Consider the following 12,902-nt stretch of genomic DNA (forward strand, 5'->3'; position numbering starts at 1 on the left):
GATTTTCCCAGGGTGTTGCCACTTTTATCTCGAAGTTATTATCAGCTGCCAATTTAAGTGTAGCCTTAATCCCCTTAGGTGGGTCAATAATAACCAATATACAGAACCCTCTTCAGTCTAAATGGAACTGAGCTCAGAATCGATCCCCTAGTTAGCTTCTCCTGTAGAAGATGGAATCATTACATTGGCTTCCCAAAAATGGGATTTGAGCTGGACTTCTTTCCATGCTCTTGGGAAGGATTATTGGGTGTTCCATTGATTACAAATGATAGTCCTTATTATGATAATTCCCTAATAATGATAAATTTCAGTATCCTCAAGAGAGCTGCTGGGAGAATTTCTTATTCAAGAGTGCCTCAGACACCAGCTCTTGACCCCTCATATTGTCCTTCCTTCTGTGAGGTCTCAGTAGTTACCTCCAACACCTGATGCTTTTTCTATAATAGTCTGACCCAAAGATGAATCCACATACCTCTCTATACCTCTTAGTAGCACAGGAACTCAAGGATCAAGCAATCACATTGAACTTTATTAAAGGTAAATAGACATGAGTACTTGAATGAAGTTAATCTGACATAGCAGGGTACCTGCTTTCCCAGGCTTTCAGACCCTACCCCATCCAGCTCTCAGCCTACCTCTGTGTAGCAGGTGCCATCTTGGCATGTATCACCTGGAAGCCACATCTAGACCGTCACTGTCCTCCAGATGTCTAGACCTAGAGCCTGTGTTCTGACTAAAAAAAAAAAATAGGCCTTTAACTCAGGCCAGTCTTCTGAATCGTGGTGTCTCTACAAAGATCCACCTCTTTCCTAGATAATTGACATTGAGAATGGGTATCCCGTTCATAGGAGCCGCTCTATCCAGCTCCTGTCCCAACAGAATACGACCTTGCTGATCCCCACTCTTACAGTTTGCTGTTTCCCCAGGCCCCCATTTCTGGGGCAGGAAGCAGGCTGTAGGAACACTGGGATGGCTTGTGACAGTGCTGAATGGGTCAACAGGAGTTCATTAATTCTTTTTTTCCCACAGCGAATGATGCAGAAATTTAGTGCAGCTGTTCTGCGGGGGCTCACGATGCCCACAGGTTAGGTTAGGCTCGGCAGGAATGTGGGGGAAGGGACTCCAACTTGGGATAAAAGGATACACTGTACTGCCTTTACAGTTCTTTATAACCTGAGAATTCCAGGACACTCCTATTTCTGTCCTAGTCTTTGGTCAAGTGCACTATGGTCTGCCTAGGAGCACCTGGGTCCCTGAGCCACGGCAACCTGAATTTCAAGAACATCCCTGGCCTTGAATCCAGAACCTGATCAGTGGTTTGGGGATGGTAGTTTGAGGGAGCCAAGACACTCCAGCCTTCCATGCATTTGTTAGCCATCTCACTCTTTCATTTATTCAAGCAATACTAACTTAGCAACCTTTCACAATGTGCTGGGTATGACCAATGTAGCCTTTTACTAGCTCCACCACTGCTCACTTCCATGTAGCAACCCTAGTCATTTTTTTTTTTAATTGTGGTAAACCACATATAAAATTTACCATCTTAACCATTTTTATGTCTGGTTTAGTGGCATTAAATACGTTTACAGTGTTCTGCAACCATCACCACATCCATCCCTAGAACTCTTCATTTTGCAAATTGAAGCTTTGTACCCCTTAAATAATAACTCCACAATCCCTTGCCCCCCAACCCCTGGAAACAACCATTCTGTTTTCTGCCTCTTTAAATTTGACCTGTCTAGGTACCTCATGCAAATGGGCTCATACAATACGTGTCCCTTGTGACCTGCTTATCTCACTCAGCATAATGTCTTCAATGTCCACCCATGTTGTAGCAGGTGTCAGAATTTCCTTCTTTTTTCGGACTGAATAATATTCCATTGTATAGCTCAATTTAAAAGGGCTATAAATAGGGGCACCTTGGTGGCTCAGTCAGTTAAATGTCTGACTCTTGATCTTGGCTTGGGTCTTGATCTTGGGGTCATGAGTTCAAGCTCCGTGTTAAGCTCCTCTCTGGGCGTGGAGACTACTTTAAAAAGGAGGGGGTGCTAAATAAATAATCTCTTTGTGCATGTGTGTCTGTGTGTGTGCGTGCACGTAGCCTGTTAGGAGAAAAGAATCCCATTGTGTGTATCTGCCACATTTTTAGTCCCAGGTGTTTTTCATTGTATTTTGTACGATCTGTGATCATAGCTCCGATCCCAGAGAGTTATAGTTGATTTTGGAGCTGTTCCACCTACTAGGTGGGGAAGTAGGTCTGATTCATCTCTTGGTCCCCCTCCAAGAGTGGTTTGACCTACTAAGATCTGTGGTTAATTAATTTCAGGGTTCCTGAAATGAAATGATGAGACTTACAATTGTATTAACACATATTCTCAATTCCTCTTCATTATTCTATACTACTCTGTTTATTCTATATGACAGCTGTTTTGCCTCACATGGAGAAATTGTAATATGAACTAAAGTAACTCTTCTTGAGTCAAGGGAACCTTGGATGGTGTTTGTTTTTTTCCAGCTGGTCACTGTGAGGTCATAAGCTTGTGACAGCCAGTCATTATAGTTCCCATTCATGTTGGAATGGGGGTAGAAGACAGGATTGCAAAATAAGCCTGTTTTCTGGGGCCCTCCCCTCAGAGAGGGCTGTTGGGCAGACAGGGTAGTGGCACACCGTTTCTGCTCCATTGGGCCATGTGTCCTGCCTCACACTTTTCTTTCTTCTAAGTAAGTTCTATCCCCAGATAACATTAGGACAGGATTAGCTGCCCATTCATCTCTTCTGAAGTAGTGGGAAGAGCTAGGGGGTTAGAGTCAGATGAACCTGGTTTCAAATTCTAACCTATTTTTAATTAGCTGTGTACTCACGAGCAATTTACTTTACCTCTCTGATCTTGTTTTCTCAGCTGTAATATTACTACCAGACATGAAGTGTTGTAAGGAACAAAGGCATGAGGGAAAGTACTCTACAGAGTAGTCTGGCCCACAGTACTTACTAGAGGATGACGACAGTAGCTAACATTTATCAAGTATACCTTTTGTACAGTACTACTATACTAGAAAGCTACATATTTTATATCTATAATCACCTGGAGCACAGAGACTCTGTAGGATTTCTTTGTATCTTCATCATATGCAACACACAGAGCAAGACATAGAACAGACAAATCCTAAATCGCGAGCAGATGCCATTTCTCTCTCAGATGCCATCTGTTGTCTGAAGTCATCTCAGACCACTCTGTGACATGGAATCTCATCTACTGTAACCCTGAGAAATAGTATTTTATTCCCTTTTTCATCAAGTTATTTCTGAAATCATCTGCTTGAACTGACTAGGCACCACCTCTCTGACTTCCAGCGAGGCTCTCCCCCTCCTCCTCCTGCTCCTGTGTCCTCACCAGCCAAGAGAGGGGGCCAGCTGGAGGTGCTCCCAGGGCTTTCCTGGCACACACAGTCTGTGATGTGGTGTGGAATGCAACTCCTGTTTACTTCCTAATCTCCTGCTACGTGCAGGTTTCTGTGCTGGGTTTTCTACTCACATATTTGTACCGATCTCTCCTTCCCTTCAGTTACAGTGGAGAAAATATCCTTTCTTCCATCGCAAGCCAGCCCTGCCCGCACTGTGGATTCCCTAGCCTCTTTCCTTCTCCAGGACCCATTATGCTATTGAACTTCCTTTCTTATCCGTGACTTCCAACTTCTCCCTCTCTGTTGGGCTCTTTGCCTTTTAAGTATTCTTTTTCAAAAACATCAACCTTTCTTTGACCCACTTTCTCCTCTAGCAACTGACCCATTTCCTGTCCTTCACAGCTAAACTTAGAGAAAGCTCCTGTCCCCTTTTGATCACTTTCTGCATACTCCTTAGCCTATTCTAATCTGGCTCAGCTCAAACCCTTCTTCTGAAATGGCTTTTACTCAAGTCACTAGTGACTGTGTCACTAATTCTGACCTCAGCAGTCATCATTGGCTTTTGTGACGCTTCCCTGTCCTGCTTTTCCTTCTGTCTCTTCTGCTAATTTGTCCTCCCCTTGAATGTTATTGTTCCTCTGAGTGCAGACCTAAGGCATCTTCTCTACACTTCACCTAGGCATTCCCCTTTTCCTTTTCTACGACTGTCTAGACCTCTAATCCAGAACTTTTCTCAGCACCAGAACTTTATTTAGTCTTCAGCTGTTTATTTAGAATTATCAGTCTGTCCACTTCTCTAGATTTCTGTTGCCATTAATTAGCCTAGACCATCACCCTGACCCAGTCTCCAGCATCTCCTGCTTTTGAATTGTCATTGTTCCTTAGCTAAGGTTCCTTTCGGTTTCTCAAGCACACCAGGTTCCTTTCTGCCTCAGGGCCTCTTCCCTCTTCTGCCCTTCTCGCTAACTCCCACTGCCCTTTACCTCTCACCCTCAAATGTCACTCCCTCGAAGAAACCTCCTCATGTGACGTAGGCTTAGTTAGGAACCCCTTTCTTAGCCCTTTACTGTCTTTGAAATAATTCTTATTTTAGCCTTTTTAATAAGTAGTTCTTATTTTCTCTAAATATTTATTTATTTATTTATTTATAAATTTTTTTTTTTTTTTAATTTGACAGACAGAGATCACAAGTAGGCAGAGAGGCAGGCAGAGAGAGAGGAGGAAGCAGGCTCCCCGCTGAGCAGAGAGCCCGATGTGGGGCTCGATCCCAGAACCCTGAGATCACGACCTGAGCCGAAGGCAGAGGCTTTAACCCACTGAGCCACCCAGGCGCCCCTAAACATTTATTTTTTTAATGTCATTCTCTTGTAGTTGTAGGTTCCACAAGGAGAGAAGGGTCTCTGCTTTTCCAGCATTATATCCCAAGGGCCTAGTCCTGTGCCTGGTACTTTAGTAGGTGCCCAGTATATTTTGATGGAAGGAAGAATTTGGGTGACTTACTCAGGTTCATCTAGATAGTAAGTGACAGAAGACTGCAGTTAGGTCTGTCTGATCCTGATAAACCATAGGTCCCCCTTGAGCTAAGTCTGTGGAGGGATCCTGCTCTTGAGGTTAAACTGCCTCACTGTATCTTATGCAGCTTAGCCCCAGTGCCTCCTGATGGTCTCCTCGTGTGTGATTTCTATGAGCCCTGGGGGTGCTGGGCCTTCCTGGTTTGACAGCTTACCTGATGGCTTTGTTGAAACACTGTGAGATTTGACTGTGCCTGCCTCTTGCCACATTAGCTTCGCGGGGAGATCTCCAGAAACTAGGAGCCTAACCTTTCCTGGACATCCCTCCTTCTGTCTTCACCCGCATCCAAGTTCCCTTTGATCATGCATCCTTTGCCTCTGTGTCCTGGGGGGGAGAACTTTGGGGTGATTTGAGGTTAAGCTTTTCCTCAGAGCTCTAACTCATCTCCTGAGTCAGAATATTCCTATTTCTTTTGTTGCCAGTGCTGTGGGCCAGAGTGAGTGGCCATGTTTCTGTGCTACACGATTGTACCAGGATTCAGTGCCGAGCTGGACCTAGACCTCTTGGTCTCTTGTCTCTCTGTTTAGTTGATGATGCCTAGAAATTCTAGGCTGGAACACCTTTCAGAGCCATACACCTGTCAAGCCCTGGGGAAGTGTTTCTCAGAGCTCCCCCACCCCCAGTACTAACATTCCTGAGATTCTGGCTTTTGAGAGTTGCACAGTTAATGGACTCCCACAGGTTTGGCCCTGCCCCCTGACCTTAGCTTATCCTTTTCCACTGCCTTTTTTACTCTCAGTAAATAAATCGGAACCGTTCAAGTAACTGGCTCTCAGTGAGCTAAGTAGCTGATTGTTCTACAGCTAACATTCAGCACATGTTATAGGACACTTTGGATAGAATTTGGGTAGGAGTCCGGAGGGTCTGGGTTCACGTCACCTCTTATCTCTTTCCTCTTCTGGGCTTTGGTTCGCCCACCATTAGGGCTGCTCTGGTGTTCCGTGGTAACCACTCAAGCTCACCTTTAGTTGCTTCAGATGGGTTTACAAGAGAGTAAGGTGTGTGTGAAGGCAGGAAGCTCTGTAATGGATTTTTGGGGCACTGTGGCATTTCTGCCTCCCACCCTTGAGGACTCTTGGGATCCGGTAGCAGTTCTGATGACTGAGAGGCTGTTCCTCAGAAGGGCATCTTGGAGTAAGCGAAGCCTCCATGTTGAGTGGAAGTGGCAGGCAGCTAGTGTCACCCTCTCATACTCCCTGTCCCAGCACCAGAGTGCCCTGTCCATTCTCACCCAGCCTCAGGGTTTTGGCTTTTAAAAAGACAGGTGTTTGGAAACAGAAGAAAAAAAGAGAGCAAACTCAAGTTTAAGGAAATAGAAAAAGGCTAGATGCAGTAAATCTACCTAACAGGTCCAGATGAGATTGTAATAACAAATGCAGAAAGCTTTTTCACAATCTATTATAGAGTCTTACAGAATGTTTAAAAGTTCTGGAGATTAGGGGACGCCTGGGTGGCTCAGTTGGGTAAGCCACTGCCTTCTGCTCAGGTCATGGTCCTGGGGTCCTGGGATCGAGTCCCGCATCGGGCTCCTTGCTTGGCAGGGAGCCTGCTTTCTCCTCTCTCTCCACCTGCCTCTCTTCCTGCTTGTATATACTCACCCTCTCTGACAAATAAAAAAAATCTTTAAAAAAAAAAAAAAAAAAAGTTCTGGAGATTAGTTGCACAACAGTATGAATATACTAAGCACTAATGAACAATACATTTAGAAGTAGTTAAGATGTATATTCTATATTATGTGTTTTTAACCACAGTTTTTAAGGCAAAGGAAAGAAAAAAAAAACAGGTCTTTAGAAAGTGTCAACAAATAAATTTCAAGTCTTTTCTTCTTGGGGTAGGGGGAAAATGCTATATAGTTATGTAACAATAAACCACAAGGAAATTGTGCAAAACTTGGTATTTCTTTTTGGAGCATGGAATTGATTATTTGTTATAATTAACTGGTAATAAATAATTTTTAATCTAAAAGTAATATATATTCATTAAAGAAAATTTGAGTGCAGAAAAGTAGGCAAAAGAAAAACATCACCTATGAACCTACTATCAAAATATCCCTGGTGTGAACATTCTGATCTATTTCCTTGTGATCTTTTTCTGTTTGTATAGATTTGGGCTTATCTTTACATATGATACCAGTCATGTTGTGCCTCCAGCTTTGTACCCTACTTTTTGACACTGACTGTTACATCTCCGGCTTCAGTTGCCTCGCTGCCTGTTGAGTTCCTTGACTGTGTACCAAATTTATTTGGGCATTCTCCTTTTCTGGATCAAGCATGATTATTTCCATTTCTTTGCTTGTTTTTATTATTTTATGGGTTTTTCTATTATATAACTTAAAATTCACCCTTTTGACCATTTTTTACAGGTTTTATTTATTTATTTGACAGAGAGAGACCGCAAGAGAGGGAACACAAGCAGGGGGAGTTGGAGAGGGAGAAGCAGGCTTCCTGCTGAGCAGGGAGCCCGACGACGAGGGGCTTAATCCCAGGACCCTGGGATCACGACCTGAGCCGAAGGCAGACGCTTAACAACAGAGCCACCCTGCACCTCTAGCCATTTTTTATTTTTATTTTTTAAAGATTTTATTTATTTATTTGACAGACGGAGATCACAAGTAGGCAGAGAGGCAGGAAGAGAGAGAGCGGGGGAAGCAGGCTCCCCACTGAGCGGGGCTCAATCCCAGGACCCTGGGATAATAACCTGAGCCAAAGGCAGAGGCTTGAACCCACTGACCCACCCAGGTGCCCCCCCCAGCCATTTTTTAAATGTACAGTTCAGTGCATTAGTTGCATTCACAATGTTGTGCAACTGTCACCACTATTTCTAAGATTTTTCATCACCCCAAGCAGAAGCTCTGTGCCCATGAAACAGTAACTCCCATTCCCTTCCTCCAGCCCCTGGCCACCTCTAACCTACTCCTTGTCTCTATGAATTTGTCTATTGTAGGTATTTCATCATATCAAATGGAATCATATAATATTTGTCCTTTGGTGTTGGACATTTCACTTAGCCTACTGTTTCCAAGGTTCATGCATGCGTGCCAAGGTTCATGTTGTAGCGTGTATCAGAGCTTCATGATTTTTATGACTGAATAATATTCCATTGTGCGGATATACCATGTTTTGTTTTATCTCCTTACCTTTTAATGGACACTTGGGTTGTTTCCACCTTTTGGATGTTGTGAATAATGCTTCTGCGAGTATTGGCTTACAAGTGTGTGTTTAGTCTTTGTTGTCTTGAGTTGGAGGAATATATGTAAGGATGGACTTGCTGTGTCATATGGTAATTCTGTTTAACTTTTGGGGGGAATTGCTTAACTCTTTACTTCTTTAATTATAAATAGTGCTTAAATGAATATCTGTATACATGAGGCTTTTTTGATATTTTTACTTTAGCTACTTGAAGTGACATTAATGAACAGTTAGAGGGCATGGCAGTTTGAGACGTCATGCCAGATGCTATCCAAAAGGATTGGACCTCTTTTGCTGCTGCCATAAGTGTTTGGGAATGCCCTTGTCCCCAACCCACATTGCACCAGATATCGGACTGTTTTTGAATTTTAGAGAAGAGATATTGTCCGTCTCCATTGAAAGCATAGTCTGGCCACAGAGTGACTTATCTGACATAGCTCCTGATCACCGGCCCTGAGTCCTTCTACCTCCTGATCTCCTTGTCCCTGATGCTGACCAGCCCAGGGCTCTGTTAGATCTGACTTCCCAACCCATCTGTGGTCTGTCCCTTTCTCCCCATCTAGCCAGCAAAGATGAGGTCGATTTGGCATATCAAAGATGTTCTGTAAGTGTGGGGCCTCCCCCTCCCTCTTTGCCTCCTCTTCAGAAGACATAGGCCTCTGTGGTATCATCCTACTTGGGCTGATTCTCACACCTTTCCTGTCTTTTCCTCCTGTTGTTCTCTCTCAGTTCTACAGCGAGTCGGGCATGCCTACCAAACACCTCTCGGACAGTGTGTGTGCCGTGTGTGGGCAACAGATCTTTGTGGATGTCAGTGAAGAGGGCATCATCGAGAACACATACAGGCTGTCTTGCAATCACGTGTATCCTGCCTGGAGCCCCTTGGGCCTCATCTCTCCGGTCACATGCACATTCCGGTCAAGGGGAGGGGACAGCCATGACCCTGGCATGCTCTCTAGACCTTTCAGTGCGGGAGAGTCACTAGAGGCCAGACATTTGGGAGATGTTCTCTGCCAGGGAAGCTGACACCCTGGAGTGGAAACTGTGGTCTCCTTCCCTCTTTGCCACACCTGGGAGCCACGCTTCTGTAAACAGTTTATAGCCTGGCTGAATCAGAAAGGAGCCCAAAGCTGCACTCACTGCCCCGAGGTTGGAGCATCCTCTAGCTGGTTCCCTCGGTGTCAGAATCCAGTCCTCCTGAATAACATTTCTAGTATGTATCCTGTGCTTGCTCAGCTCCCGTTCTGTGCCGTGTATTATCTCTGTTTTCCCCCATAAACACCCTGTAAGATGGAGATCATTATCCTCACTTCACGTGTGAGGAGGCAGGGTCAGAGAGAAGGGATGTGCCCAAGATTATACAGCTAAAAAGAAAGGAAGGCAGGATTTGAACTTTTCTCCAGAGCTTGTGCTTGGGTGCCTTGACCACGAGCATGGGGCTCGAGTGCCATCCCGCCTGCCCACCATTTCCCTTGACCAGTGGTGCTCAGATTCCACGAGTTCTGCATCCGTGGCTGGTGCATTGTGGGAAAGAAGCAGACGTGTCCCTACTGCAAAGAGAAGGTAGACCTCAAGAGGATGTTCAGCAACCCGTATCCTTTGGGAATGGGCAATGGGAAGAAAGTCCTGGCCAGCGTCACTCTGCATTTGGGTCCTCCCGGGGCCCTTTCTCCTCACTCCACCCTCTACCCTGGTACATACCCACTGTTCTGTTTAGTTTGTGATTGAGGGAAGTTGGGGGTGGAAAAGGTAGGACTTACAGCTCAGATTCTCATCATAGTTCTAGATCCCTCAAAGGTAAATTGGTAGCAGTAGCAGCCCGTTTACTGTTTGCTTCCTCTGTGCCTGGCACTGGGTTAAGTGCTCTGCCCATATTATCTCATTTCATTCTCTAGCGACTTGATGACATCAGTAATACTATCCTCCATTTTAAAAATGAAATGATTTAGAGGTTGAAAACCTACTCAGGGTTACATAACCAATGAGTGGTGCCTCACCTGTGACCTGTGGGGCTGCAGACCGGCCGTGTGCCTGTGCAGAGCCCACAGGGTACAAGGCTGGCTGAGGGACTCCCTGTTCTATCCCCTTTCAGCACGGGACCACTGCTCCTCTAAGCTACTCCTCTGTATCCTGCCGGCCCTCCCTATTCTGCGCTCCCTCACCTTCCTCTTGCTCCTCATCACCTGTCTGTTGGAAGTTGCCCAGCCACTGCTCTGGTCCCCCCTTCACTATCCTTGGGATCCCGCGGCCCAGGTCTCTCCCTGCCTTCTCCTGGCTGCCCTGAGTGGCAGGGTTCCCTATCCCCTGGACACTAGCTAGGCTGGGCAGGGACCACTGAGTTCCCAGCACATTCCCACAGCCCTCAAACCAGAGGCTCTGGCATGTCCCTTTAAGGTTCCTTGCTTGGTTCTTCTAGGGTCTAGTTCAAGAACAGTTAAGTAACCCCATGGTGAGGTTGAGGCTTGGGGCTTCCCCACAGTCCCCAGGGACTGGGCCAGGCTGCTCTTTCTGATGCTTTTGGAAAGGTTCCCCCGCAGTGTCATGAGGTTTAATCTGTGCTTTCCCCAGAGCTGGATTCCCAGACTCTCTGTCTTGCCCAGCAATTTAGTTCAAAAGTGAAAGGAAGGGAACTCCTCTCTAGGGCTGCTCAGCCTCAGTAGGGCCTGGTGTTTGGTGGTACATGGGGATTCCTTAGAGCCTCTGCCAGGGTTATCCCTGTGACTAGCCTCTTGCTCCATGTTCCCTTCTGCCTTGGCCCCTAGACTCGGCCCCTTCCTTGACCTACAAAACCTACCATTTGGGACATTACAAGAACCCTTGAGGTTACCTTATCCCACTGCCCACGTCCTTGCAGCCGTTGGCATGGATGAATTTACAGCAGTCTCAGACTGTGTGCTCTCACACCAACAGGCCCATCTTTAAGAAGGTGTTATTGAAAGCTCTCTACACATGCTGGCCTTCGAGAGCTTAGTTTCACTTCACCCTTCCCTTCTCACCTCCTTCCCCCGATCTCTGGGTTCAACCCTTCCTTCTAACATGGAGAGGCTGTTGGGGGCTTCCTCTCTTTGTAGGCAGGCTGATTTCTGTGGAGCAGATGAGAGTGTAGGCAGAACCTCTCACCCAGCCCTGAGCCCAGCCTCAGCAGCTCTGACACATAGCCTCTTTAACGCACTGACAGCTGGGAGAGGCCTCACGTCATGTACGGGCAACTGCTGGATTGGCTTCGATATTTGGTAGCCTGGCAGCCTGTCATCATTGGCCTGGTACAAGGCATCAACTATGTCCTGGGCCTGGAATAGTCAGGAAGAAGAGCATCCGCCTGCTATGGACCTCAGGGCACTCTCCTCCCTGCCCTCCAAGATGACCTGGGTGGGAAAGACTCAGAAGGGGCACTTGGGCCACTCAGTACCCCTCTGGCTGTGCCCGGGCTGGGGAGGGAGATGGTGGAGAGCCAGCCAGTGGGGCTGTCAGCAGTGGGGGCTTTTTAAAAGAAAACTATTTTGATGAATATATTTAAAACCTTTTTTATTGTGGAGCATAGGAATTGCCCCCAACTCTTCCGGGCCTTGCCTTCCTTGTTTGAGCAGGGCGGGAGCAGAGCCACATTTTTGATTTAAAGGAGCCTTCTCATCTCCGGCTGAGAGTCTCAGCCGCCCCACCCCTGTCCCCCGCCCTTCCTTCCCTCTGTGGGGCGCCAGCCTGGTTCACTCTGTGTGGGAGAGCCCACGGGCTCTGCCTGGTACCACAGATACACACTGATGGGGGGTGAGGTGTCTTCCTTCCTCCCTTTCTGGGCCCCTCAGTCGGTGTTGTGTCAACTCTGTCTTCCCTTGTCCAGGACCCATAGACTGGTTGATGCAAGTGGAGCCTAGTCCTGACTTTTGCAGGGAGGGATGCCCTGGGATCTCACAGTTCACCGAGGATTTGTCGGGGGAAACCCAAAGCAGCAGCAGTTTGGGTAACATGCCCCTAGCGAAGACCAGAGTCTCTCTGTGTGTAGTTGGGCCACGGGAACTACTGTTGGCAGCAGTGATTGAAGGCCTCTTGTGCAATCTGACCCTTCAGCCCAGAAGTGGTGACACACACCAAAGGCCACTCTGCCACGTCACTTCCTTCCCGGAAAGCCTGCGTGAGGGTGTGCATGTGCGTCTGTTCGTGTGCGGCAGTAGAACTGTGACAGATAGGACTTCTCCCTATCGTCAGACAGTGTTCCCTTGAAGCTGCCAGGGGATTCCCAGCCCAGGGAATATCCCTCTGTCAACTTCCACGTTCATGGGTCCTGCCTGGGCCTGGCCACAGGAATGGTGGTGGGTATGAAGAGAAGAGGGCAAGATCCAGGCAAGTGTGGGTTCTAAAAAGGTTCCAGGTAGGCCCCAGCTCTGGCCCTAGGAGTTTTGAAGGAAGTGGGAGGGCAAACGTGGGCCTTCAGCACTGGGTTCCTTGGGAATGTGGCCCAGCGGGGCCTGCCTTCAAGCGCACCAAGAGCCAAGCAGGATCTTGTCACTCCATTCTGAATAAAGCTCCATGAGCTGGGTTGGAAAGCTGAACATCCATCTTGCTTTATTCTTCCCTGGGGTCCCCGGGAGTGCCTTGCCTTTGCTGCCTTTTGCTATTTCCATTTGAAAGCTGGATCCTAGGGGTGGTTGGCCCCATCCCTTATCCGTGGGAATGGTGGGATGCCAGACTCCTGTCCCGTGACAGAAGAGCCCTGGAGCAACACTGGGTGACTCTCTCCTTACC

The 12,902-nt window shown here is 47.0% G+C and overlaps 1 protein-coding gene across 2 annotated transcripts in view; it reads left to right on the plus strand.

Annotated features, from left to right (window-relative positions):
- LOC111159649 (ring finger protein 121) overlaps positions 1-11,627 on the plus strand; it is a 74,767-nt gene extending 63,140 nt beyond the window's left edge. Inside the window, exons 7-9 of one of the 2 annotated variants that reach the window (XM_022522204.1) lie at positions 8,892-9,025; positions 9,653-9,754; positions 11,341-11,627. In XM_022522204.1, the coding sequence (XP_022377912.1) occupies positions 8,892-9,025; positions 9,653-9,754; positions 11,341-11,461 (357 nt within the window). In that variant the 3' untranslated portion in view covers positions 11,462-11,627. Of the gene's footprint in view, positions 1-8,891; positions 9,026-9,642; positions 9,755-11,340 lie in introns of both variants that reach the window. The other variant, XM_022522205.1, reaches the window with a different exon arrangement.
- The last annotated feature ends 1,275 nt before the right edge of the window (positions 11,628-12,902 follow it).

Source organism: Enhydra lutris, unplaced genomic scaffold (assembly GCF_002288905.1).
Source record: "Enhydra lutris kenyoni isolate GAN:26980312 unplaced genomic scaffold, ASM228890v2 scaffoldscaffold68, whole genome shotgun sequence".
NCBI lineage: Eukaryota > Metazoa > Chordata > Mammalia > Carnivora > Mustelidae > Enhydra > Enhydra lutris.